This window comes from Pelodiscus sinensis, chromosome 3 (genome assembly GCF_052426305.1).
Source record: "Pelodiscus sinensis isolate ZL-2025 chromosome 3, ASM5242630v1, whole genome shotgun sequence".
NCBI lineage: Eukaryota > Metazoa > Chordata > Testudines > Trionychidae > Pelodiscus > Pelodiscus sinensis.
This window is the reverse complement of record NC_143054.1, coordinates 110388816-110416648: the sequence shown is the minus strand read 5'-3', so window position 1 is coordinate 110416648 and position 27833 is coordinate 110388816. Positions and strand designations below refer to the sequence as shown.

Genomic DNA, 27833 nt, shown 5'->3' with positions numbered 1-27833 from the left:
ATTATAATCACAGCTGACCTGATTTTTCCCTAAGTCTATTTCTCTATATATGCTTTCTTACTCTGTGTCAGCCTTTGTACACTGACCTTTACCTCCCAACCCATACCACAGTATCGTCACACAGACACATGGAACTTAGATTTCAGACATGGAGAATAGTTTTTAATCTAGTACTTCTGTTGAAATTGTAGCCTCTACATGGACACACTGCTACTATTATCTCAAAGTAGAGATGTAAGTCTAAAATTAGTGATCAGGTGGGGGTGGCCTTGACCAGAGACAGAAAATTGAGTTTCTTCATATGTAATTGTACTTTTTTCCTAATTTTATTCTCTTATCCATGTCACCAATAAGATAAAACCTTTTAAGAATTCTAGCAAAGCACTTTAGCAGGCTGTCAGTCATCCACCATGTCATGAACTCCATTGTATGAAAGCACGCAGTAGCCCAGAATTTCACTGAGGCTGTAATGCAAAGAAGAACATAAACAAATGAAGTACTGCATGGCTGACCTGAAAATTGGAAAACACATAATTGCTCCTTTGCTAAATAAGAGTTGATACAGGTGAGGTGACATTGTAAATTTACAGAGAGTTGCAGGTTACAAGGTCAAATCTTTTGTGTTAGTAGTAAATCAGTGGTCGGATTTATAGTTCTTTCATGAGCTAATGTGCTTCTCACTCTAGTTACAGAACTGCTTATGAGTTGCTTTCTTATTTCATTGGCGTTTAAACAAAGACAGTAATTAAAGTGACAAGAATCCAAGTGTATATGGTTGTTTCAAAGTAGCTTCTTTAACTGTATTTGGCTTCATTGCATCAACGTGCTTATTTTCGTTTTTAATTAACACACATTTTGACAAGTGATAGCATTGTGGCAATATGCATCCACATAACTGATGCTGATAATGAGTTTGTGTTCAGATCCACTAGCATATGTGTTTTCCAGGGTTATCATTTCTCTCCCACCTCCTGTCCTCATGGCCATTTTTTTTTTCTTTTTGCTACCTAATGTTACACAGTGCAAACTTGCAGAACTGGAACCAAAGCCAATTCATCTCTTTATCATTTCCTTTAAATCACGTGTCCCAGGTAGAGCTGGATGAAATAACACGTTTAAGCCTTTTTCTCTGTTCATGACTTATGAGCAAAACAAACATTTTTTTGAGAAATTGTCAAATTTGTGAACAAATTCAAGTTTTTTCTTTAAGTTCTTGAAGTGGCTTGGGTTTTTTTAATATTTTGAGTGTGATTGATAATATATGTCACATGGCACTGTTTCTGTTCCCAAATTGATTTACTAAAACTTTTATAATCTGGAGAAGAATTTGAATAAGTCACATGTGGAATGGCCATTTGTTCATATATAGATTTGTAGAAATATTCACTAAACTTTTGTTCTGTGTGAATGTGAAAATAAAAATGTCTCATTTGTCATTTTGAAGGTAAATAAAAGGTGCCTGGAATACTGTCCAAAAAATCACAATTGTTATTTGTACTATACACACTGCCCTCTAATGTAATATTTTAAGAGACTTTTAATATGTTTCAAAATGTACACCCTTCATATTCTAAAACATGCAGGTAAAAGATTGGCTAGCCAGTCTTGGAATAAATCTGTGCTTACTGTTGTCATTGTGACAGGAGCATTTTCACTGAAATGCCTGGTACTTACTTCCATGTATTGATTTTGCTCATCCCAGTCAAAAGACCCCAGTTGTACAATCAGGTCAGTACTAACAAACATCTGCACCCAGGTCGGAGTCAATATGGCTCCCCAAAGAGTCTGCCTGTGCAGACCCAATTTCAGGATTGTAACCAAAGGCAAGAATGATGTGAGACCATTTACCAGTTGCAGGAACTAACAGTCTGACAGCGTCAAAGTGTTGTTTCCATTGTTACTTTAGGGTTTCCAGCGACAAGTGCATGAAAGTCTCACACAACTCGAACTGATTAACAAACAGTACCGCCGCCTGGCTCGAGAGAACCGCACTGACTCTGCTTGCAGTCTCAAACAGATGGTCCATGAAGGGAACCAGAGATGGGACAACTTACAAAAGCGAGTCACTTCCATTCTGCGCAGGCTAAAAGTATTTCTTCATTTTCAAGCCTTTCTCTTTCAGAAATAGACTATATACGTGGGAGATATTGTGAGCTTCTGACTTTTCAAGCCATTGCAAGATTTCTCTTTGCCTAGGTTTTTTAAATTTTATTTTGATAATATAATGGGTGCTTCACTTAAAGTAGTAAAGTGATACACTGTGGGAAAATGTAGAGTTGGACTTGGGTGCCCGGGTCTCTGTTACAATAGAAGAACAAGAATATTTTACTGGAACTTTTATAGTTCTGCTCTTTGCAGCTGGTACTGAAGCAGGAACTTGATTTTTAAATAAAATCTTATTTAAATAAATATCCATTTTGTTTTAATTATATACTTTAACCACCCTGGCTGCCTCTTTGAGGCCAGGATATCATAGAGAAGATGAATGAAGAAAGTGTACTCATTTCAGTCAGACTCAGAGGGAAGTGAAAACTAATTTCTGTGGAAACCTCACACTGTTTATTTTTTCAGCATTTTATTGGCCAGCGCGAGGAGTTTGAAACAGCACGTGATAGCATTCTGGTCTGGCTAACAGAGATGGATCTGCAGTTGACCAATATTGAACATTTCTCAGAGTGTGATGTCCAAGCAAAGATAAAGCAACTCAAGGTATGGGAGGCCAGCCAGTCCAGTGGTTCCCAAACTTTTTTATACCATGGACCGGCAAACTCATTCACAAACTTTTGGCAGACCAGCAGCACTTTATTTGCATATTTGCATGTTCCTTATTTAAATCATGAAGATGCAAATATGAAAGTGTAACTGTTCTTCCAAAATATGTATGCCAGCCCCAGCTCCCAGAGCCACTGTAAACAGCTGGCTTCAGCTGTGGCAGCTGTCCATCACATGGCAGCTGCCAGAGTTGAAGCCGGCTACTGTGTGGCAGCTCAGGATTGTGGCTAGGATACATGCTGGCCCCCTGAGCCACCCCACAGCAGCTGGCTTCAGCCCCAGAGCCACCGTGACCAACTGGCACTATGCTATGGCCCAGCAGCCAGCAGTTCATGGCTCAGCACCAGTCCACGGCCCGGTCATTGGGAACCACTGAGCCAGTCCATGTCATCAAAAATATTCAAACAGGAAATTAGAGCATAAAAATGTTCCACGAAAAGTGTTATGTGATGAAAACCCTTGATTCCCAAGATGTGGGTTGAGCTCCAGTCAATCAGTGCCACTATCGCTCTTCACAGAGCATGGTGTATGTGCTGATGAATTCTTTGATGACTGCTGAGTCCAATGTCTGAGTGGCAGTTCTGTGCATAGGTAGGGCACACCCTTACACTAGCAGTGCTCTGAATCTGAGCAACAGAATCTTTCCTCCTTTGACACTGGTCGAGGAGTTTGATCCAGTTTGATCCTATCCACCTCGCAATGCCTCACTCCATCTGTAGTCTGTCTCCACCAGCTCAGCTAGAGCAGTATTTTGCACTCCTTTCCCAATCATCCACTAAGATGCCAAAGGGATACTAAGTCATTTTTGCAAGCATCCTGAAATCTGCACAGCTATCTACTCTTTCTGGACCCCTCACAAGAAAGAATACAGCTGAATATTTTTTCTCTCAACATTAAGGAGAGATGTACTTCTGTGGTTATTATAGTCACATTCTGTCTCCTTTGTTTGCGTTGGATGAAATAATCATCCTTATAATCCTGAGACAGTTTCTTCCTTCCGTGAAAGTAACAATACCTTGTGCAATTTTTGCAGCAAGTCTTTGTTTGCACATTTGTAAATCTCAGCTATGTAAACAGATCCTGAAGCTTGGTTGTTGGGAACCTTTTGAATGCTTTGTTCAGTTTCTGTAGGGTAAGTTTGGCATCCTGCAAACTTCAATCCCAGGAAATTAGTCTAGTTGGTCTGCCACAGATGCCCTTTGCTTCCCTTTGTCAATTCTGATATTCCCTTCCCGATCTTGTTCTTTATTGGCCCAATGGTCTTTAGAATGCCCTCATACAGTCATCTACTGTCACCTGCGTCAGCTGCCTGTTGGATGCTGTCATAGAGACCCATCCAAAATTCTTGAACACCAATCCTGAAAGCTAGTTGAACAATATTACAAGCTTCTCTTAAGTTGTTGAGAAAATCAGTAGTAGAAGTAGACTTGTGCAGATCTTTTCCTCTCAGGAAGTGGCAGCGGTATCTCCGAATGGTCTACAAACCAGTTGACATTTTTAGTACTCTTTCCAAAACTCTTGATTGTCACATTGTTCACACTTATCTTCAGGACTTCCCATGCACCTGAAGTAGTGTCATTTGTTCTATCTGTCTTTGCTGCTACTTCATTAAAAAAGTTGGTTCTTGATCATTGATTTGGCACAAGTCAATATGAGGTTTGTGGTAGTTTTATTATGGTGAATCTTGACATTTCACTTTGACACAGACCATGCTTTTTGCTGCTGCACAGTTTTTGCTTTAGAAGGATTATGTATGCAAGATATCTCTCAAATATGTATGCCTTATCAATGCCAAGTCCAGTTGACACTAGTCCAAGGGATTCAAGTATCTCCATTATGATGATTTTCTGATGTTACCAGCAATTAAGGTGTTGGTCACCAATAAACCTTAACTGGTACAGAGCTTGAGAATTCTCTGACCATTGTCATTCGTACATTTAGTGCGTGCATACCCAGAATCCAAGGCAAGATCTCAACATTGGATCCAGCTCTTGCATTGAAGTTTCCAGGGATTAAGATGGGTTCCTTCCATGGAATCCTGCCCATCATTTCTTCCAGCTGTTGGTAAAAGCTATCCTTCTCCTTATCACTAGCCTGCAGCGTTGAAGCATAGACACTGATGAGGTTAATGAATCCTGAATCCTTTCTGTAGACTAATACAAAGTGTCATGACACATATGGACACTGCAATCAGAGCTTCGTGCAGTGACATAAGTTCATTTCTGAGAGCACACCATACGCTCGCCTTCCTCCTTCAGGTTTGCTGTGCCAGTAAGTGGTGGTATCCTTCTCCCTTCTGAACACTGTCTGAGAGCTGAGTTTCCAAAAAAGCTGCAATATGAATTCTGAAACATGCAAACTTGTTATTTGGCACAGCCATTTTCCTCAAATCAGAAGAAAGATCAAAGTTGTATCCAGGGGCCAAAGTCCAAATATTCCAGCAACCAATTCTGTTTGTTTACATCCTGGTTCAGTTTTTTTACAATGAGACAGAGCTTGTTTGACCTACCCTTTCTAGGGCCAGCTTCACATGAGGCAAGCAGGCCATCCTTAACCGGTAGCTTAGAAATCTTGGTAGCTGCTGTCTAGCACTTGTGCCTCTTTCAGATCTCTGCGACCATCTTGCCAAGACTTTCAGTGCATATGCTTGGGCAGAGTGATGGAGGAACAGAGGCTGCCATACATGTCATCCCCCCACCCCTTTTAGACCAGTGAGCCGCAATCCAAAGTCCAGAGCAAGTTTGGCCATACAGGATATGTCTACACAGCAGGGCTAACCTAGGCATAAGCTATGCAACTTCTGCTATGTCAATTGCGTAGCTTATTTCAAAGTAGCTTATTTCAGCTTTTGGCGTTGTCTCCCCAGCAGGAAGTTGAAGGAAGAACACTCTCCCTTTGGCTTCCCTTACTCCTCGTGAAATTAGGGTTATGGGAGTCAGAGTAAAAAGTCCTGCAGCTTGACATTATTTTGAAATGAAGGCTTGTAGCATAGAAGCATTCTTTGTTATTTCAGAATAATGCCAGTTATTCTGAAATAACACTGCTGTGTAGACTTACCCTCAGTGATAGATTATAGCGTCTGCCAAAGAACAAACTGCATAGAGGTGCTAACTGTCTGCAACTTCAGCATGAGCACCTGTTCTGTCAGGGTGAGATCCTTCAGCCTTTCTTCAATCAAGAAGCATACACAAGGCAGCATAGGATGCAGTTTAATGTCATGCCCAGGACATGAGCTCATCCCCAGTACTGACACTACAGAACAAGGTTATTAGGGACTGGTAGGGTTCTGTGAGAGAGAAAAGGTATGCCCACATGTGTGTGCATAGATGGCAATTTAAATTAAAAACAAAAGTATAGGGGATAACCTCAGTGCTTTGATTTTTTCATCTCTCAATTAAATCATTTCCAATCACAAGGTCCTATGTATTATGGCTGAGGGCATAACTGCCCTGCCTTGTTTGTTCATGGTTTCGGCTTTCCCGCAATGTGACTCGTTATTTACTGAGTGCTCAGGAACATCTGCAGTCTGAATGGCACTGAGTGGCTTACCCAGAGGACAGTGCTCTTCCCAAATACAGCAACTTCTAAGAGTTGCAGAGTAAAATTAAGTGCTACCTCATTAGCTTATATTGGAGAGTACAACTAGGGAATGCTGAGTTGCACCATCAAATTTTGCTTACCCTGTGTAAAGGTCCTTATTTGTGTTTGCTAAATATACCATCTCTGCTACCAAGCTCTGTAAGACATAGCATTCATGGTTACTGTGGATTGTTTAATGTTGGGTTAAATGATAACAAAAAGTCATGGTTTCATATGCTGCACAGGCTTTCCAGCAAGAGATCTCTCTGAACAACAACAAAATTGAGCAGATAATTATCCAGGGTGAGCAGCTGATAGAGAAAAGTGAACCCATGGATGCAGCTGTCATAGAAGAAGAACTGGATGAACTCCGCCGTTACTGTCAAGAGGTCTTTGGTCGTGTGGAACGCTACCACAAGAAATTGATTCGCCTTCCTGTATGTACCCTCTTTGATTTTTTTATTTTATTTTAAGGTTTATTGTTAATTTACAAATATAGTAATGGTGACAGAATGTATGTAGGGAAGGGTGTAATGTATATGCCAAAACACCCGATGATCTTTACTTGTAACCCTGATCCTTTCCTTTCCCCTGCACCTCTGTGTATTCTCACATATTGGGGTAGTAGGTCTTATTTAGACTGCAGACTCTTCAGGGCAAAGAACCTGTCTCATTTCTGTAGAACATATTGCGCTCCTATGCGTTACAAGTCAGAGCTTTATGAATAAATGACAGTAGAGTAGTGGTGACAAAATTCTTCCTGTCCTGCAGGCTGAATTCCATTGAATAGCACTAAGTTCACAGAAATAAAGACACGCCTTCCTTGCAAGGCTGATACAACTTTAAGTATGCAGAACTGAATGTACAGCTGGGAAGCGAGAGAGGGTGGTTTTTAGAAATCAAACTGGAAAGCCCCACTGAGGCAAAACACTTTTCACAACATGAAAGAATAGATGAGAACAACCATCCAGATAAATGACTTTTATAGTTTCTGTAATTTGGTTCCAAAACGTTGCTCTAATTTTGCTGTCTGTGGAGATAGTATCTGGAGAAAATTTGGAGACAGTTGCCTCACATGAGACTATACAGATGAGCATTAAGCAGTGAAGATGAATTTATTCTTAGCCTTTTACTCATTTTATCCCTTTATTTTATATGTATTTAAAAAAATCAAAGGAGGATCAAAGAAAGATACAAAATGAGGATCCAGTCAGTCTGAATGTTACCCAATGACATTTTTATCTCAATGACCTAGGTAGAAAGGACATTGTTTCCCAGGGTTGAATTAATAGTCTTTATTTCTGCTATTTTCTTCTAGCTGACAGACGATGAACATGAACTCTCTGACAGAGAGGTGGATCTGGATGAATCAGCAGATCTCTCTGACATACACTGGCACGACAAATCTGCAGACAGTGTTCTCTCCCCACACCCTTCCTCCAACCTCTCGCTGTCACTTGCCCAGCCAATGAGAAGTGAGCGGTCAGGGCGGGATACTCCTGCAAGTGTAGATTCCATCCCCTTGGAATGGGATCATGACTATGACCTCAGTCGGGACCTGGAGACAGCCGTTTCAAGGGTACTACACTTAGAGGAGGAAGGACAAGAAGACAAAGATTTCTATCTTAGGGGTGCAGCTAGTATTGCAGGTATTGATTACCCCCCCCCTCCCCCTCTCTCTCTCTCTCCGTAAAGGGAAATAAATATTCCATTTAGGATCATACCGCCAGGGAGTTTCTTAGGCATGGGCAAGTATTTCAAAGAGCTGTCCTGGAATGGTGCCTTTAGCTTCCTGGGTTTTGACACAATATTGCAAGCTTCTGGATGTGTGCAGGCTTAGAATATCACAGAGACATATTCACTGAATGGCAAAGAGGGAACTGGCAATCTTGCACCTGAGTCTGCCAGATGTGACTAATGTTAGCTAATACAGCTTAATGACTAGAGCCAGGGTTCTCAAACTTGATTGCAGCTTGACCCCCTTCTGACAACAAAAATTACTATGCAACCCCCTAGGGGAAGAAGGAAACAAAACCTAGGCCTGCCTAAGTGCTGCTCCAGGCAGGGGTCCCAAAGCCTATGGGTTCAGACCCAGGCTGGACCCTGGAATATGAGCCCGACCATCCCAGGAAGAAGCTCTTGAACTTTAGCTTCAGGCTATGGGGCTTTGGCCTGGGACCCCAGCACATCTAATTCCAACCTTGGTGACTCCATTAAAATGAGGTCATGACCCACTTTGAGGTCCCTGTCCTCAGACTGAGAACTGCTGGACTCTGGAAATGGTACTGGATGATTGGAAGAAAAATGAGAGGGAGAGAAAACTCCAAGGAAACATTTGACTTAGTCACCCGTGTGTTAAAATCTAAGCAAGTTTTTACTCTGTCCTTACTCAGACAAGACTCACATTGACATCTTTGGGAAGTTTTATAATAACTTCAGGACTCGGCCTTTAATGAGTTCATGCAACCTGTCTGTCTTTGACTGTGTGCATATTGTACAACAAATACTGACGAGGAAATGTGTTCTCTATGTTTGAAGCATGTGGACATGGTCCATTTGTTGTTAGGGATGTTTAAGATCAAGATTCTGTTCTGTGGTTAATTGTGACTAGTTTGTGCTTTTTCTGTTCTTTGAAACCTTCTAGAAAGAGGCTGTTTGTCTTTTTAAGGTGTTTTCAACAGAAATTTTGCGATGAAATTTAACTCTGCTTGTTCAAAAGGAATGTGTGCTGTAAATGTGTGCTGGTAATCTACTCTCTTTCCAGGGAAGTTGGTCTCCTGCTACAAGAAGACAATGATTGCTGAGACATCAACTCAGATTGTGCTTGTATTTTTGCAGATGTAGAGATCCCAGAAAGCCCTGAGGCCTATGTAAAACTTACTGAAAAAGCACTCAGAAATATATCTGGTAGGCATAAAATTAAAGCCAAAACATAGCCAAACCAGATAACTCAACCCATCCCTGTAACAGTGTCCTCTTAGCTCATCTGCTGCACTTTTCACGGCTTACACGATAGATATTTTCTCACATGGCAGCACTAGCATGTTAATGCAAAATTTTCTTGCTTTACTACCATTTGTAAAGGTGTTGTTTCTTCCATGACCCCAGCAGGAGTGGAGAGCATTTTAAAAAGCTGGCTAGGGTGCAATACGTTTTAGCTAAGTTACTGGCTAACTAGATGTAGCTAATCATATTTTACTAAAATTGGTACCAACTGCTTGATGCCCAGACTCCAGTATTATAGTAGAAGGAGTCAAAATAAGAGACTCTTATAATTGGGATCCCAACCCTTGGTTTTCTTCTGGGAACAGGCTGGCTTCTTCAGAGATGAGGGAGCATCTTCAGCAGACTTCTCTGGGGATGAAGGCAGAGGTGAAAAGGTGATGACAAAGGATAGTCCAAAGCCCAGTTCTGTATCTTAGTCCCCCAGGTAGTAAGTTATGCATTAACAATTTTCCTCACCCATAAAAGCATAAAATATGAATATTTTCAAAACAGTTTAAAAGTGGAAATGAAAGAGAAGGTGGAGATTTTATCATTTTACCCATTGCTTGCCTTTTCTTAAAAACAGAGAATTTGTCCTGTGGACAGTTCACACCCTTATGTTTAATTTCCTGTATAAAAAGAAAAGAATTCGAGAGATCACATGCACTTCCAGATACCTTCACCCAGGGGCTCCCACTCTATCCCTTGACAAAGTGTCTGCATTGCACGGTTCAACCTACTTGAGTTCCAAAGAAAGCTTGGCAGTGTGGGCAAGTCCAACTCTTAAAGATTCCAGCCTGCAACAAGGAGCTGTATTTCACGATCTACTTTTGCAAATAAGTGTTACACACACACACACACACACACACACACCTAACTCTACCACACTGTCCAATTAGACTGAACCAGCAGGTTTTTCTGAGAGTATTGAGCACAACAGTGAGTATAGAAAGACATGTGGTTACCTTTCCTGTACTGCTTCCAATGTCTTCAATTCCAGAAGCTTCCTTACCAATTTGCTCCACTCTACTCCTGTTCCATTCTACAGAAAGTACATCTGTCAAGAGAGATGATAGTACTGCCTTGTGTTGCTAGCTAGACTGAAGGGGGGAGAGGCATTGATTTTTGAACATCTTCTCCTACCTCAACCAATGGAGAGGCATATTCTAAAAGTGACTTGGTCTCTAAAAAGAAATCATAAGTTTGCCTTGTCCGTTTTAGAAGCATTTCCTGCTGGGTCTGATGGATGTAACTATAACGGCATCACTTGGTATTTACACACTGCATTTCATGTTCAAAAGTAGTATAGAAATAGAATCCTCAAGGTACTCCAAGATTCTGCTATATTAGTTTAAAGAAGAATGCCACAAAGTCTACTGCAAAAAGGAGTGAGAAACTGAATTTTAAAATAAAAACTGAGAGGAGGGGCACAAATACTTACTTAGTCCTTAATGATTGCCAGATCTGAGAAGATGCAACATCCTAGAAAATGTCACTGTGTGAGGCTGGAATAAAGTCCACTGAGAATTTAGTCTTCTAAGCAGATCAAGAATTATTTGGGGAAAGAGTCTTTTCAAAATAGGTTGCAGGCCTGTTTGCATCTATGAAAGCTTTGATACTATTTTCATGGCAAACACATTCATCAGTATAACCATCCCTCCTCTAAAAAGTTGCTAACACACATAAAAGTTGCTTTATCATTTCTCTACATGTGTGCTATTGCAGCTACCTTTTCCATGCAGTATAACCTGGTTAGTAATCCTTACATTTTTTCCTTGGATGTAAAGCAAAGGTTTGAAAAATCTCAAAGCAATAGTCATATCTTTTTGCACTTTTGCCATAGGAGAACCAGGTGCCTTGGAAACACACATCCGTCAGCTGGACAAGGCCTTGGACACTAGTCGTTTCCAAATACAGCAAACAGAAAACATCATTCGCAGCAAAACACCCACAGGACCAGAGCTAGATTCCAGTTACAAAGGATATGTGAGTACCAGGTGTATTGCCACCTAGTGATTGAATTTAACATAACAGTTCACTTGACAGGGCACTATATTAAGAATGCAAGTCCTAATATACGAACATAGAAGAGCCATTAAAAATTATGGCTCTTGGAGTAGAACAGATTGTTAGGTATTGTCTCTAATAATTTACTGTCTCACAGCCCCATTTACACACCTAATTGTTTCTCTTGATCACAAGCAATTATTGTTATTTTGAGGTTATATAATTATTTGTGAGTTTATACTACCATGAGACTGTAGAACCCAGAGTTCATTTTCCATTTTTTATGTGTTGATGTGCCAGAATAATTTCACATGCACCCATTTATCTCTGTAATAAGATCATTCTTGTTTTTAAAAGAAACTTCCTGATCTCTTAAGTGTAGAATTTTATAGACTAAGGCAAGATATTTGTTTTAACAATACAGGTTAGTATGCATCACATGACCCATATTGTATAGGAATCAGTGATAAAAGTTTAATCAGAAAACTTTGTAGAATAAACTGCAACAAACAGTGTTGCAAGAAGCTAGGTTTAATTTGGTCCGGCCTTTTCACAATGCGTTGGACTTGATACCTTCTTGAGATCCCTTTCAGCCCTACATTTCTATGAGTCTGACATTACTGTCAGAATGAAAGAGATTTTGTGTGTGAATATACCACATTTTTCCACACTTGTGTATGTTTCTTTCGCTCCCCACATCTCCTAGTCTCCTCACCTACTTTTCGGCAGAAGCCCCCAAACTGTGGGGTGTGCCCCCCAGGGAGGCACAGAGGAATCTTTGGGGGGGCACAGTGGTGCTTGGGTCAGCACCCTTTTGGGACAGGATGGGAACATCACTGAGCCCTCCCCGCCCCCAGCTCTGCAATGGACCCACTCATAGATGCAACACCGGCTACTGGTCTCATGCCTGCTCCTATTCTCAGCCTCAGCACAGGGCCACTTCAGGTCCAGTCCTCAGTCTCAGCTGCTTGCTGCTCCATTCCTGGCATGGAGCCATGGCTGGGAGAGGAGCAACACCTGTGCACAGGCATAGCTGCTGGCCCCTATCTCAGCCCAGCAGCAGCTCTATTCCTGCCCCTACCTCAAACCTGGGCCCCGACTGTGATTCTAGACCCACTGGCTGTGAGGGAGCACAGGTGGGTAAAGGGGGACGGGGAAATACCCTCAGATGTTTGGGGACCACAGTTCTAAATTCTAAAAGTTTATAGAATAAATGCCTCCTGAAGACCTCCATTCTTTGACTCTGGCAATACCTTCGAACAGTGGCAGTGGATTATTTCTGTTAATGGAGTTTGAGCCTCTACTCTACATTTAATCCCTTAAATCCCACATATTTACAGTTCTTGTTTTTTTAATCAACGCAAAAATGATGCAAGTAATATCAAGAGAGATGGCATCTCGTTGAGGCTGTTGGCTAGTGTATCTAAAAGCTTTTGAGATGGAAAGATACATTCACAATTGGCAGATAATTAAAACAATAGACTTCTTCCCATTCTGTCATGTGAAGACCCATTTTCAGATTTTTTTTTTTTTAATTTCTTTATAATTAGCCCTTTACCTCTAGAGTGTTTCTACCATGGCATAAATTAATGAGAACTGGGTTTTGTTTTGTTTTTTTTATTTTGTTTTTGTTTTTTTGTTTTTTAAACAGATGAAGCTACTGGGTGAATGTAGTGGCAGCATAGACTCAGTAAAAAGGCTTGGTTACAAACTGAAAGAAGAAGAGGAAAAGCTAGCTGGATTTATAAACCTGAACAGTACTGAAACACAAACAGCTGGTACGTAGTGTTGAATCCTTCCATGGAAAACATGTGTGAAATAAGCAGCAACATAAATAGTGTTGGTCAGAGTAAGCACTTGGAATTATGCAGAAAAGTAGGAATTTGCTAAAATTCTGACCAAGCTTGTGCTACTCCATATGCGTATGTTTGTATGATTGTTTTCACAGTCCATTTAACCTTTATTTAATATTTTATTAAAAGAATGAATCCATTCTGTGTATTGATCAGGCATAAGCATCAAACACCTGTATACATATTAAGTAAACACATTAAGTAGCTCCTCGCATTACTCCAGCCTTAAGCACTTGAGCAAATCTTGCTCTATGCTGCACATGCCCATTAGATATCTGATAGGAGGGAAATCTAAAATCTGTGTTCACAAAATAACATTTGTGCTTCTTTTAATCACTGATCTAAATTACTTTTAAATTTTTAGCAAAGTGAATATTGTAACCTATCTCTCTCAACTATCTGCACATAGGGTGAATGAGTATGGAAAACAGCCTTAATTTATCACCATGTTGCATAAACATTTGTCTTATACACTGGCAATAATTTAAGCATATTTATTGAAAGATGAACATTTTATTGGAAAAAGTCTAAGCATGCAAATAGCAATAATTACATGTGCACATGGCTAGTTACACACACAAATGGCTATCTGCAAAATATTTATTGTGAGCACATTCATTCATTATGTAATCAAAATGGTTTGATCCATGGGACTCGTGCACCAAGATAGAAAGAAGGCACTCTTGAGTTCTGATCCTGGCTGTGGCAGGGAATTCTTGTGTAACTGTAGATGAGACACTTAATCTCTTGCCTCAGTCTCCCCAGCTGTGAATTGGGGATAATAAAGTAATTGCCTACCTCACAGGGCTGTTGTGAAAACTAACTAATATAAGTTGAACCTGTCTAGCCAGGCACCCTCAGAACCTGACCAATGCCAAACTGGAGAGTTTGCCAGACCATGGGAAGTCAATATTCTCTAGCAGCATTACCAAAACTTCCACTGCTTGCTGAGATCTCAGAAGACAATTAGGGGTAAATTAGAGCTAAATAATAGCACAGAACACTGAGAGCCAGGACTGGTGGCTGTAAACAAACTTTCTGTGACTGAGGGGAACTTGGCCGCACCCAGGATAAATGGACATCTGTAACTAAAATCATGATGGACCAGAAAGTGCCGGACTAGAGAGGTTCAACCTGTATCTACAATTGCCTTTGTAAATGTAAGTGCTGTAATATGGGTAGGTAGAAGTGTGCATGCAAGTATAGATGGAGAATATTATTTTCACACAGCCTTGAATACCATAAAATTGTAGAAATGAGTTAAAAAGACCTATTAGATCAGTTAGTCCATCCTTTGCTATGTAAAGCCACATACTCAGTGCTGTCTTAACTTAATTTTGTGGGTGACAATATTTTGTTTAGGCTGCTGTATACCGGATGTTGTATTTAATGTAAACATTCATGTAGTTGTGCATATTATGTATGTGTCTTTGTTTTTATTATATGATGTCTGTGCTTTGGCAGGTGTGATTGATCGATGGGAATTAATCCAAGCCCAAGCTCTAAGCAAAGAACTGAGAATGAAACAGAACCTTCAGCAGTGGCAGCAGTTCAATTCTGACTTGAACAATGTTTGGGTTTGGTTAATGGAGACGGAAGAGGAGCTAGAGAAGCTCTGTCATCTTGATCTCAGCACTGACATACAAACCATTGAGCTCCGAATTAAAAAACTGAAAGTAATTGGTTTTATCTCAGTTTTCTGCCAGTTTCAGAAATATGCATTGACTAATGATTGGGATGAGGAACTAAAAAAATGGCTTGAGAAATCACTCAACTTGCAAAAAACCAGTTGCACCATTTTCCTGAAATTGCAAATAAATGTTGGAAACCATTTTATATGCAAGCTCCATTTCCAGAATAAGGACAGAAATCTGCTGAATTAATGAAGTTTAGAAAAGGACAAATTAATTAACTTAAAACCTGTCCTAGCCCAGCTCATGGCAAAAAAAAAAAAAGCCATTTTTAAAAGAAATGGTACATTTCTATTTTCATGTGGATTACAACCTCCTCTTTCCCTGGGTGTCAATATTTTGCCCACGTAGGGGTCCTAAGCTTGCTGCTCTCTGCTATCGTTCTACCAATCCGGGTTCCATTATTGAATCCACTTTCTCCTACCCTGGCCTGGTAGTATGTCAGAGTCAATGTGAAGGCAGCAGTTAGCGTATTGGGGGAGAGGGAAAGTGCTACTTTCAGGGACCTCGCTAGTCAATGCAGAGGCAGCATCAATGTATTTTAGATGGAATCCAGGCCAGCTGCATTCGATGATGTGAAGGTCACTGTAATAATGGAGCATTATGCGGACATGAGGAAGAGGCTGTAAACTAGGGAGAAAAGGGGAATCTTCCATAAGAATCCTCCTCTTCTCTTTAAAAAATAATATGAACTGTGGTCTCAAGTTGAAAAATATAAAAAGTCAGCACAATTTTCAACAAATCTGTGAGGCAGAAGCTTTAGTGTTGTCAAGCATTTGTCAGGAACTACACCACAGGTTTTTTTTTTTCTGGATCCCATATTTGCTCCAGTCCTTGTATAACTAAGCTGTGCATTTTTTGCCAGGCCTTTCTTGTCTTTCAGACATTTGTAACACAAGCCAGTTTTTCTGAGATTTAAAATTCAGCCGTGACTACAGGTTTCTAAATCTTAAAAGTTTAACTGTCTCGTACTAAGTTTTACTGTGGACATAACCTAGGAGATGTCAAACAGTGAACATTTGCAATGTTATCACAGTTAACAGAGATATTTAAGTAAGCTAAAATACTCCTGTGCTGCTTTACAGCAAAGCTTTGCTCTTTAAATGACAACCACCATGCTTAATTCTTCTGGAAGTCTGTAGCACACTGACTATAAATATTGTGTGTTAACTCCATTCTGCTGTCATCCAGGAGTTGCAGAAAGCTGTTGATAACCGTAAAGCTATCGTCCTGTCCATCAACCTATGCAGCTCTGAATTCACTCAGTCTGATAGTGAAGAAAGCAAGAAGCTTCAGGAGCGCCTCTCACAGATGAATGTGCGCTGGGAACATGTATGCAATATGATTGAAGAATGGCGCTGCTCTCTTCAGGATGCACTAATGCAATGCCAGGTCTGTATTGGAGTGTGGGGTCTCATCCTTTTCTTGGACATAATGAGGAATTCTAAAGATTGATGAGATTGCTACAAGTATAGAATACCTGGAACATGGACTTTAGGGCACGTGCTTTAGGGAACACACAGACTGCATTTTAATTTGCAAGTGTACAGGCGAGCAGCATTAAGTTTGATCTCTTAGAGTAGGAGGCTATGAAGACAATGGTATCTGTGAAGTGTGTGTGGAGGGAGCTGATCATTTAAAAGCAATATGAAGTCTGGCACTTAGTTAAAAGATGATTCTCCACAACCATATTCTGTATGTTAGCATTCACACCTATGCAAAACAACTGCAAAGTGAGTATAAACCACTACCAGATCATAACAATATTAATGCAATGATAGGGGTATCTGGCCCATGAAGTATTTGCAATAATACTGTAATAGAGTATAGGAATACAAGCCTTCAGACATATAGTAATATAATATAACCAGTTGAATCTCTTGTGGGAACTAGGGATGTGGCAGAAAACCACAACATAATTCAGGGTTCTCTTAAGCTCTCATGCCTTTTGTAGGATTTTCATGAAATGAGCCACGGTTTGCTGCTTTGGTTGGAGAACATTGACAGAAGAAAAAATGAGATCTTACCGATTAATCCAAGCCAAGACTTGGACACTCTGCAGGATCATCACAGACTGCTAATGGTAGGATCATAAATGCCTGAAACATTTAAAGCCTTATAAAAAACTGACAAGCAGAGATAAGTTAGTTCTGGAGGGTAGTGACTGGTCTGTGAGGTATACTATACACTTAACCCTGTGGTACAAGGAAGATCAGGAATTCTCTTTAGCATAGGTAACGGCACTAATGAAATTGGTGGTTAAAAACATTTGGTTGATTGTGGAAAACATCTAATTATCTTATTGGCTGTTTGTTTTTTTAGTTTTGGGTTGTTGTTTTGGAAAGGCTATTCTTAAAGGCAACTTGCTGAGCTAGACAGGATCTGCAAAATAGTCTACTGCTCATGATGTGATGTTTAGAAGAAATTGCCAAGTATTTATCACCTTTCTTCATTATAACTTTCCAGGATTTTAGGGTTAATGGAACTTTTTTTCAGATCATCTGTTGTGCATCCTAGAAACTGAAGTCATTGCCATCTGTCTGGGTTTTTGTTTCTGTGGAAGTTCTAGCATTCTCTTTCCTTTGTTTCATAATATTTAAGTGGAAAAATGTGATTCTTTGGCCTTGTAATAGCAAATCAGACGCGAGTTGCTAGAGTCTCAACTGAAAGTGGTGTCACTTCAAGATATGTCCTGCCAACTGCTGGTCAACGCTGAAGGCAAAGACTGCCTGGAAGCCAAAGAGAAGGTCCATGTCATTGGAAACAGACTCAAGCTTCTACTGAAGGAAGTCACACATTACATCAAGGACCTAGAGAAAATCTTAGACATTTCAAGCAGTCAACTGGTAAATCATTCTATTGTATTACTTCCTTTACCACTGATTGAGGGCTAGTTTTTTTTCATCACACTGATCTGTTTTAGATGATCAGCTGTGCAATACACTGTTGGCCCTTATTTTGTTGCTTAGGATGGTGATGGCTGTCTAAATTATATGAAATCTTTGTCAAATCTCCTCCATAATTTGTACTGTCCAGTAACTTTTCTATCTTTTAAGAACAGGAAAGTTACTGGACAGTTGCAAGGCCAGAAAAGAACACTGTGATCATCCAGTCTGACATTCTGAATAATATAGGCCAGAGAACATAATCCCCCAAAATTGCAAGAGCATATGTTTTAGAAGAACAGCCTATCTTGCTTTAAAATTGCCAGTGATGGGGAATCCAGCATGTCCCATAGTAAACTGTTTCAGTGGTTAAATTACCCCCACTGTTAGCTGACATCTGATTTCCAATTTGAACTTATTTGGATTCAGCTTCCACCCTCAGCTGCTTACATTGCTGCCATTGATTCAGTCAACTGGCAAAATACACGCGGTAACTACTGTAAATGCAGTAGCTGAATCTATGGCGTATGAGTTATTACCACAGACTAAACAGCATCTACTCTTCTATTGACAGACTAATGAAAAAGCTTAAAATAAATTCTCTGGTGTGCTCACAAAGAGCCTGATTGTTTGTGTTTTCTTAGCTTTGGAAGCGTACTCCATAGCAGCACCAGTTATCTTGTAGATTAGAGTGTGGACAGAGGAAATATTATGCCCGTGTCTTCACTGTACATGGCCTCGTAATGCTCTCCTTAATTTTCAGTCCCTCTTCTTGTAATTTTCATAACCTGAATTAGCACAAAGTATGAAGAATGTGATCTGTTTTCAATCTGTCTAATGTCTCTCTTGCTCTCTGTCTCTATCTGTATAAAGTGATGTCTGGGATTCCAGTGGGAATTTTCACTGAGTACACAACACCTCCCTTTACCTTTTAAAAACTAATAAAGAGCTGTTGTTTTCTTGGTACTGCCCTTGCTTTACCTTAGGCAGTTAAATGTTGTTTCTGGCAGAGTATTCATTTGCTTTTCTTTCTCTTCGGATCCTAACATGTAATTTATAGTGATTTAATCCTACAGATTTGCATGGATTTAAATTGACCTTCATTCTGCTAAAACCAAGGGTTTCACTCTTTTTCTGAGTGTGGTTTCTTTGCAGGTAACTTATGTTCTTCTAATCTTTCATGATTCTGAACTTTAGGATTTGTCCTCATGGTCCTCTGCTGATGAACTGGACACTTCAGGATCCCTCAGTCCAGTATCTGGGAGAAGCACACCAAGCAGACAGAGAACGGTAATTTCATACCAGATACTTTCTATCACCTCTTGGGCAGGAGCACCAGATATTTACAGTAGTTGGAGCCAGCTGAGAAGTCTACAATATCTCCCTGATAGAAAAGAAAAAGGCACAAACCAAGAGTTCCCCTCAAACATAGCTGCTTCCCCGACCTTGCTTCATCTCTCTCCCTGCATGTAATCAGAATTAGAAAATGCTCTGTTTAAAATCTGGGTTCAACGTGTAGCTGGAGTTTTGTGGTATGGCGCACATTCGCTTGTATTCTGATCAAGCAATGGCAGCATCCCAAGGTCTGGTCTTGTCCCAGCACAGTTGCAGCCAATCCCTTTGCTTTCTACTTGGTATCCTCATAAAACTTCTTTATCAAGAACCTCAATAAAACTTTCTTTTTATGATAGATTAAAGCTCTAGATGGAGCCAGGATCTTATTGAGATTTCTGATAACAGGCTGCATAGAAAGCTTGTAAGGCATTGTCAGAAACACTGGAACAGAACCTGATCAATGGGTATGACAACAGCTCTAATGTTGATGTTGTCACCACTAGAACACAAAACTAGAAATACAGTATGCCATACTTCACTCAGCTCCTCTATGCTTTGACCCTTGAATAGAACTGGAAATTTTGTCTTTCTTTAGAGTTCTGTTGATTTATTTTAATTATTATTCAGTTTTCCTTAGCTCTTAACTATCGATTTTTTTTTCATTTGCACTTTTTATAAAACATCTGAGTTCTGTCCTGATGAACTTTGTGGTCTCTTGAAATTGATTTTGCTACATTCACTAGTTTTCTTTAGATCCTAGTTTGAGAATGTAAAGGAATACTGGCTTTTCAAAAGGGAAGAAAACAACTTAAAACATGAGCTTTTCATTTCTCAAGTCATTAGTTTCATTTTTATTGACCTTTTTAAAAAATTACTAATAAAAGTCAAGATGCCATAAAGTAGAAGATGCCTGCATACCACAGACAGTGATAAAAGTAATTTATTATAGAAAACTTTGTCTAAAGAATTAATAAAAATGTGTAACAGCATCTTACTCTTTTAATTTGTATTTGTTCACGTCTAACACAATACTGTGGCTTTAATTATATTATTTTCTTAATTTTGTCCATAATGTAGTGTAACATGTAAAATTTCTGGGGATTGATTTAAAACTGGCCTCTCCTTTTTTTCATCTGTAATTTTGGAAACAAAAATTGGTTTCTCTTGGAATTCAAATGCTAAGCACATCACCAGTCCAATATTTTTAGTAGTAATTTCCTAATATCCAACATTTTTGGCAGTTATCCATCAAAGCAGCATGAATTGTGCTAAAAAATAATTGCAAGTGCACTAATGAATCCACAATAATTTGGCCCTCAAAACTATGTGTGGAAAGAGAGAAGCCAAACTTTTTAAAAGTAGCATCTGGAATATAATTTTTGGTATTGTTTTCACATTACTTTAGCTGCAATTAAATATAATGCAGTGTTCCTTTCAATAAGATGAATTATCATTCATATTTCATATAGCAAAGTACTTGAGCTAAAAACTTCAACTTGATTTTTTTAAGCAAACCTAGTATGTATCATTTCAATGATTAAAATAAACTGTCAAGTTCCTTTTTATATTCAGCTGGGAGAAGAAAAGCCAGTTTCCTTGGTTCATGGATATTAGTCACTTCATTTGATTTTGTTTCCTTTGCTGCACTTTTAATTTTGTTTCATCAGTAGCTTGTCTTTATTTGCCTGGACTGAACATTCTTCTTTCTTTACCCCCTGTTCATTGCAAACAGCCACGGGGCAAATGTATTGTCTCACAGCCTGGACCCTCTGTCAGCAGTCCACATAGCAGGTACCTTATTCTCCTGGTTTCCGCACTCTGTTCTAGAATTATAAGAGGATGATGGAAATTACCCATGATGTTCAAAGGGACAGGAATTAACTGTTTCAAGTACAGAGTTCCTTTGTCAGCAGGATTCAGTTGCCAAAATATCTGTAAAGAGAAATGCTTGGTAATTCTTGAATACACATCTTTTGCATCCCATTAGCATCATTTAAATTTAAAATGTATTTGATCACATGAGTGTTCATTTGCATTCATAATATTGCTTATTACATTAAGACCTGATGAACAGAAACACCACCAGGTTCATGGCAAATACTTTTTATCATCCTCTTTATTTCTAGATATTAAGTTAAGGAAGGTATTAGACCAATACAATATTTTAGAATTTGTAAAACCCACAAATCTGGAGAAAATACACTAACATCCCCTCTCTTTTTTAATTTTGTTAATATTTTATTCAGTTTGTGGGTTTTCAGTTCTCATCACTTAAAATGAAAAGTCAGAATTTGAGAATTTTCATCCTAAAAAATGGTAGCATCTCTTCTCTCTGCAATTATGGAACTTCTTTGCAGATATAATACATTCATATTATGTGACACTTGACAAGTGCTTGCATCCACAAATCACTCTAGGAGCAGCACTACCCCATTTCTGGATGACCACTAGAGAGCAGACTTGCAGCTGCAGCTTTTTGCTTTCCACCTTGTCTCCCGCAATCTGTCATTTCTGCAACTAACAATGCTTCTGCATTCTCTGTTGTTGGTGTGATGTGTGTCCCTTCTCTCTTTTACTGATCAGTTCACGATGTCCTATAGAATAAACAAAAACAGGATTAGTATATTCAAGATTTGTAAGAATCCTATTCCAACATCTAGTAAGTTGCAACAAGAATTTATACACCTGTCGTTTGAGGGGGAAGGTGAAAGTATATGTGGAACTGTAATCAAATTTACACTTTTTTTGTCATCTGTGTAGTAAAACTAAGCTATTTCATTAAAATAGTTCTTGTTCAAATGACAGAAATTTTAGGTTTGAAGCTGAGACAAAATAGATTTAAACAGTGATTGAGCAAGTCAGGCATTCAAAAAAAAGCCTTGAATGCACTTTGTACTTGATGACCTTTATTCCGTAAAGACAAACTATGCTTTTGCTGAACAAAGCAACAGCGTGAAATATGGGGGGAGGCAAAATCTGTTAACTTTTAAAACTAGTCAATTATCCAAATTATTACCAAGTAATATGCAATATAGCTGTGCCACTACACTATCAAAATCCATGTGATGTGTGGTAGGTAGAACATTTAGTCTTTCAGTGCTTCCAAGAAAGTAGATTGCTTTGTTGAAGGGAAAAAAAGTAAAATAGCATACAGAATAAGTGATATGTACTCAGACAAAATGACCCCAGTTCTCTGTTCTTCTCTCAATTGGAGAATCAGGGAGAATTTTTCTACCTCCGGTTAGTATAAAGCTTGGTATTATTCTGTTACTTATAGGAAAGGGGGAATGGAAACTTAATCTATGACCATTGACATCTAAGCTTATGGCTTTTTTATGAATCTGTCTGAGGAACAAAGTCTAAATCAGGCAGATAAGCATACTTGCACTAGCAATACTACAAAGGACTATGCTGTGTCTGCTCCTCCTTTCTCTGCTACATAAAAAGCCATCCCCTTTGAGAAGCCTTCTGTGTTGTAGAGGGGAGCAACTGGCCCAGTGTGCGTCTTAGCAGCGCTTTGCAGCTTTAGGATGAGCCCACATTCTGACAGTGGCATCTGTGCAGCACCTCTTAGATCCGCTCTTTTCAGCACTGTATATTAACACATCTCATAGCTGCTCAACACAATATTCAATTTGTCATTCAGACAAGCATGGAATACAAATGAGTTACTAGTGAATAGAAAACTTAATCAAATGCGCAAGCCAGACAGGTTGTGGTTGATGTGTAATGTGGTTTTAACTGATAAAACAGTACAAGCTGTCACTGTGTTCTTTAATATTTTGACATGCCTCTGATCAGAGTACTTTGTGTTTGATCTTGCACTGGATCAGCAAATCCTAATAGACTATAGTATAAGGGAGGACCAAAGAGAAATTAGAAATATTTATCCTGTAGGATTTTGCAATGGAAAGTTACCTACTTAAAAAATTAGAGGGATTTTTTAAATGAGCTTGATGACATTTTTGCCTTTCCATTATCATAGCGTATTTACTATATCCTGTCACATAATCTATGACTGTTTAGCAACATGTCCTCCCAAATTTCCAAATTACATTATGGAATGAATCTCACATTTTGTGAGGCAATATAAAGCTGTTGTGTGCTAATTAGGAAAAGCAAATCCCAAAAGCCCGTTTTCCCTTAGTCAGCTAAAACAGCTCTTAGAAAATGGACCTATGCCTGCATATTTTTTTCGAATGATTAAAATGTTAAAAACTCAAAAATTACGGTGCAAATTGCACCAATGTGTTTACCTTGTCTTTTGGGGGAGCTCTATTTGTGTTATGATCCTTCTGATCCAGTCCCTAGCTCCAAACAACGTTACCTCATGTCCAGCCTGGATTGATTAGCAAATTTATAAATTTAATTCTTGAACCGAACCAGACCACAGGATTCTTACTGATTTTGACTGCATAAAATCATAATAGCAGAAAGTGTGATGTACTAATGAGACCTGGACTCAGATCTCCATGGCTCTGTCCCCAGTTCTGCCTCTCACTATGCTTTTGGGCTTGTTAGATAAACTTCCTGGCTTTGTCTACACTTAAAAGTATAAAGTGCTGTCACGACAGTGCTTTAAACTAAAAGTGGAACCATAGCACAAGCTCTGGGCAAGAGCTCTCCCAAGTCTCTTTGTAAACCACCTTTATGAAAGGAGTAGCTAAAAGTGCTGCTCCCAGTGCTGTAGCCTGGTTCATACTGGTGCTTTACGGTGCTGTAACTTTCTGTGTTCGGAGGGGGGGGGGGCCTGTGCCAGAAAGTTACAATACTATAAAGTGCCAGCCCCCTGTTTAACCACCTGTAAAATGGATATACTAATATTTACCATGTAAGCCAGATAACTTGGGGGGAAGGAGGGAGATGGAGTAGCCAATGTGGAACATGCAGTAACAGAAAACAGCTGATTTACTTGCAAACTGAGCAGTAAGGTGAAGTTACACAGGACCTGAAATGAGAATTCTCCCTGCTCACCTGGTAAGCCTGCATGATAACTTTCAGCTAATCTATTCAGAAGAGGCAAGAGAATAGCTCCAATCCGCCAGACTTTGCACACTCCATAGGTGAGAAATTCCTGCTATATGTAGCCTAAGTTCAAGACATCAGCGTTCTTGCATAGATTACTTGGTTTGACCGTAGGAAACATTGCAGTTGGTCAGATTTGCAGCTGTGCCTTCCACAATGTCTAGTCACTAGAATCTCTGTTAAGGGAGCAATGAACAGTTGTGAAGTGGTCTGACTTCAGTCCAAACTGAGCAGCTGTCAGCACAACAAATGGCTAAGAGTCTGAGAGAGAAGCCAGGGAATGCATGGGCAAGATAAATGAGCAACCCTTTTCCCAAAAGTAATAAACTGTATAGTATTTGAGCCTGATCCCCACCCACTGAAATTGATAGGGAGTTTTCCATTTGTTTCAATAGAAGCAAGTCTTAGGTAGCAGATGTTACCATTTAATCATCCCTTCCCATCCCATTAAATACTTTGAGCTGTGTATCCAGTTTTCCAGCACTATTAATGTGTCCATTATGGTATGAATATGTGTGATAATCAGCAGCTATGTCACTAAAGGAATACAGCACTTGAACTTTTTAAAACAGACCTTTGAAAGTCATTTCCTACAGAGGCAAATGTTTCATTCTTCACTTCTTGGATGGTTTCCAAACAGTATTAGCCATTAATGTTTATAACTCAGCTCTACTATTGCTATATTTTAAGATAATTAACTAGACTCGTCATAGAGCCTCTGTATGTTTCCTACCACTACCACCTTTTACTTTGAATGTTTTTATGTCTTTCAAGAAATATAAAAACCTATTCGCTGGTGCATTTCTGCTACCTTAGTCTTGAGAAGAGAGGAAAATTACAAGTTAATGAACCTGCCCACTCCTTTGATCTGTCTCTTGGAAATTCCCTTAGAGACCATTTTGGGTGCTCCAGGGAAACTTTCAGGTGGCATTAAGGTCATTGAGTAGCTATTGAAAAAAGACTGAGCTTTTCACGTCATGATCATTAACCCCAATGACACAACAAACTATGGCAGTTGTTGATGAGCTGTAAGCAACAGTGTTTATGCAAAAAGAGCCACGTAAGTAGGTGGACTGTGCAGTGAAATGCTTGGAAGGTAATTAAGCACTCGGTGTTCCTTTTGTTCCTACCTCAGCCCATTAACTCTCTGTGTTGGCATTCTTAGACAGTGAAAAGCCTGGTCTAATTGAACTTTAATATGGAATGCTCTGATGCTGTTAAATGTGCCATGTCCTTTCATTGCATTCTATATAATATATGATCTTACATGATGCAAGAATAAGCAGCTTTCCATTCTGGCTCCAATGTTGTGGATTTAAGCAATGTGCAAACTTTTGTTTTGATCTTGACCTTTTGATCTAATCATCCCAGTAAGTTAATCATTTAGTGGACCCGAATATTCAGCTCTCCATTTGTCAACTAAATATAAGGAAAAACTCCCTGTCTTCATTTTAAATCCTCAGCATGGGAAGGTAAATTATCTAGTAGTAACAAATGGTCACCTTAAGTAAGATATTGATAATTAGAGAATTTTAGTTATTATAGTGATCCAACAAGTACTTAAGAGGGTATATATCCATTACTATGAAAACCAAAATTCCCATCAAGCTTCCACATCTCCTATTGATTAAAAAATTGCTGTGGATTTTGGTGCTTAACTTTAGATATATGTATTAGAAAATGTTGATCTCAAGGCCCTCTTTTCTATAAGATACTGAGAGCAGGCTGTGACTTCCATCCTAGTAATAGGTTTACATGGGAAGACAGCAGGAATATAAGTTACACAAAAAGGGTAAGAATTTTAGGAATATAAGTTACACAAAAAGGGTAAGAATTTCAGGAATTTTAACTCCTGCTTCAGTGCAAAATGAAGCTATGTGTACTCTGTGGAGAATGAGATCCCTCTAATCCAACACTGGCATGTTATTGCTCTGGTTGCATGACTCATCATAATACTTCCTAAAAGGAAATGCAGTTGACACTTAAAACATTGGGGTTTCCTTTCTAGACTGTGCACAGATATCGAGCGAGTCAGCAGCTGACATGATAGAATATGTTCTCTCTTCCCTAGAGTGCAATCCATTCATTTTTTTAAATATGGAATTTTTTTTCACAATTAAGAAAAAACAATGGCACTTGAGTTTCCCCATAGACAATTGCTCAAATTCTTTGTTTTCCAGACCCACTGCTAAACAATAATGGGGGGGCAGGATGATGGCATATTCAATAGAAAAAACTTCTGGCATTTGTTATAAAATATGTTTTAAAATGAATGCTTCAGAAATAGTTGTTATAGTCCAGAAAGTAGTGTCCATTTTGGTAAGGAATATTGATGTCCTGTATTGATTTCTTTTCTCAGGTACACAAGAAGTGGCTCAGATTCCTCCCATTCTGAGATGGTGGCTGCTCAGCAGCATTCATCCTTCTTTCTTAGGGTCCTCAGAGCTGCTCTACCACTTCAGCTTCTTCTGCTGCTCTTAATTGGTCTTGCCTGCCTTGTACCAATGACTGAGGAGGACTACAGCTGTACCCTATCAAATAATTTTGCCCGGTCCTTCCACCCCATGTTAAGATATACTAATGGGCCTCCTCCTTTATGAACCAATGGAAATGCTAGTAAAGTTGGAGAAATATGTCAGGAAATGGGCTGTTTCAAATGTTAATGCACTCAATGTGGCAGCTTTATCTAGCTACTGTAGCCAATGTTCCCATATCATTCTACTGGCACCGGGTTAATAATGTATCAGTACCAAAATGTGTAATGCATTACATGAGTAATGTCCTTTCAGAACTCACATCCCTGGCACTAAGAAAGTTATGAAATAAGTGAGGGAATTTTCTTTGTCCAACATTCTGGATTTTTTGGCCACTTTATGTCTGGGTCATTGCCCTGTACTATGCATAGTCAGAGGACTTCATACTGTCGAGAGAACCTTTTCCTGTGTCTGGTTCTGAATGAAGTATTAGCCAATCTTTGTTAAATACACTATCAGTATATTACAGTATTCAAATCAACCAGCGCTAAGGACATTTAAGACACTTTGTAACATATACTTTTAAAGAGCTTGTATGGCAATGTACTATTTTTCTTGGTTTTTGTTTTGGGCATGGTGTTCTAACCTTTTCTTTGAATGCACAGACTGTAAATCTGAAAGGCACTTTTTTAAGGTTTAAAAAATGGATGTAATACATAAGATCACGGAAGGTTTTATGAGAAAAATATTGAATATCAAGTATAAAAAAGAAACTATTTATGTATGTACAGTTTGCTAAGCCAAGTTTTGTTTGTAATGATTTCTTTGCATTTATTATAGATACCATACAATATTTTGTCTACGTGCTTTTTAAGGACAATTATAGAAACCTTTAAGTTTAGAATGAGAAATGTATGGTAAAAACAATTATCAGACCATGTATATGCTGCAATTCTCAATGAAAAAAAGTAAAATAAAAAAGAAATACTGTAAGAATAAATTATAGCAGGTATCTGTGAGAATGGGATGATCTTGCAAAATGATTGCAGAATACTAGTATAAGATATGGGAAAATATACTGTGATAGAACCAGTGATGAATTTAAAAAGCTAGTCTTATTATGAATTGACATATGGAAACACCAGTTTTTAATCTGATTATTGCATTTCATGTTTTCTAAACAGATAGGTTTACATGTATATATGCTGCCTTCCATACTCCAAGTAT

General features: G+C 39.0%; 1 protein-coding gene across 13 annotated transcripts in view; it reads left to right on the top strand.

The window, feature by feature from the left end:
- Nucleotides 1-27606, top strand: part of SYNE1 (spectrin repeat containing nuclear envelope protein 1) — a 479589-nt gene extending 451983 nt beyond the window's left edge. For 9 of the 13 annotated variants that reach the window (XM_075924462.2, XM_075924463.2, XM_075924461.2 and 6 more), the window contains 14 exons: nt 1907-2089; nt 2572-2709; nt 6597-6788; nt 7670-8000; nt 9190-9258; nt 11180-11322; nt 12995-13121; nt 14661-14872; nt 16079-16279; nt 16842-16970; nt 17521-17733; nt 18970-19062; nt 20840-20902; nt 26496-27606. In XM_075924462.2, coding sequence (XP_075780577.2) covers nt 1907-2089; nt 2572-2709; nt 6597-6788; nt 7670-8000; nt 9190-9258; nt 11180-11322; nt 12995-13121; nt 14661-14872; nt 16079-16279; nt 16842-16970; nt 17521-17733; nt 18970-19062; nt 20840-20902; nt 26496-26732 — 2331 coding nt within the window. In that variant the 3' untranslated portion in view covers nt 26733-27606. Of the gene's footprint in view, nt 1-1906; nt 2090-2571; nt 2710-6596; nt 6789-7669; nt 8001-9189; nt 9259-11179; nt 11323-12994; nt 13122-14660; nt 14873-16078; nt 16280-16841; nt 16971-17520; nt 17734-18969; nt 19063-20839; nt 20903-26491 lie in introns of all 13 variants that reach the window. The other 4 variants (XM_075924460.2, XM_075924459.2, XM_075924464.2 and 1 more) reach the window with 3 other exon arrangements.
- The last annotated feature ends 227 nt before the right edge of the window (nt 27607-27833 follow it).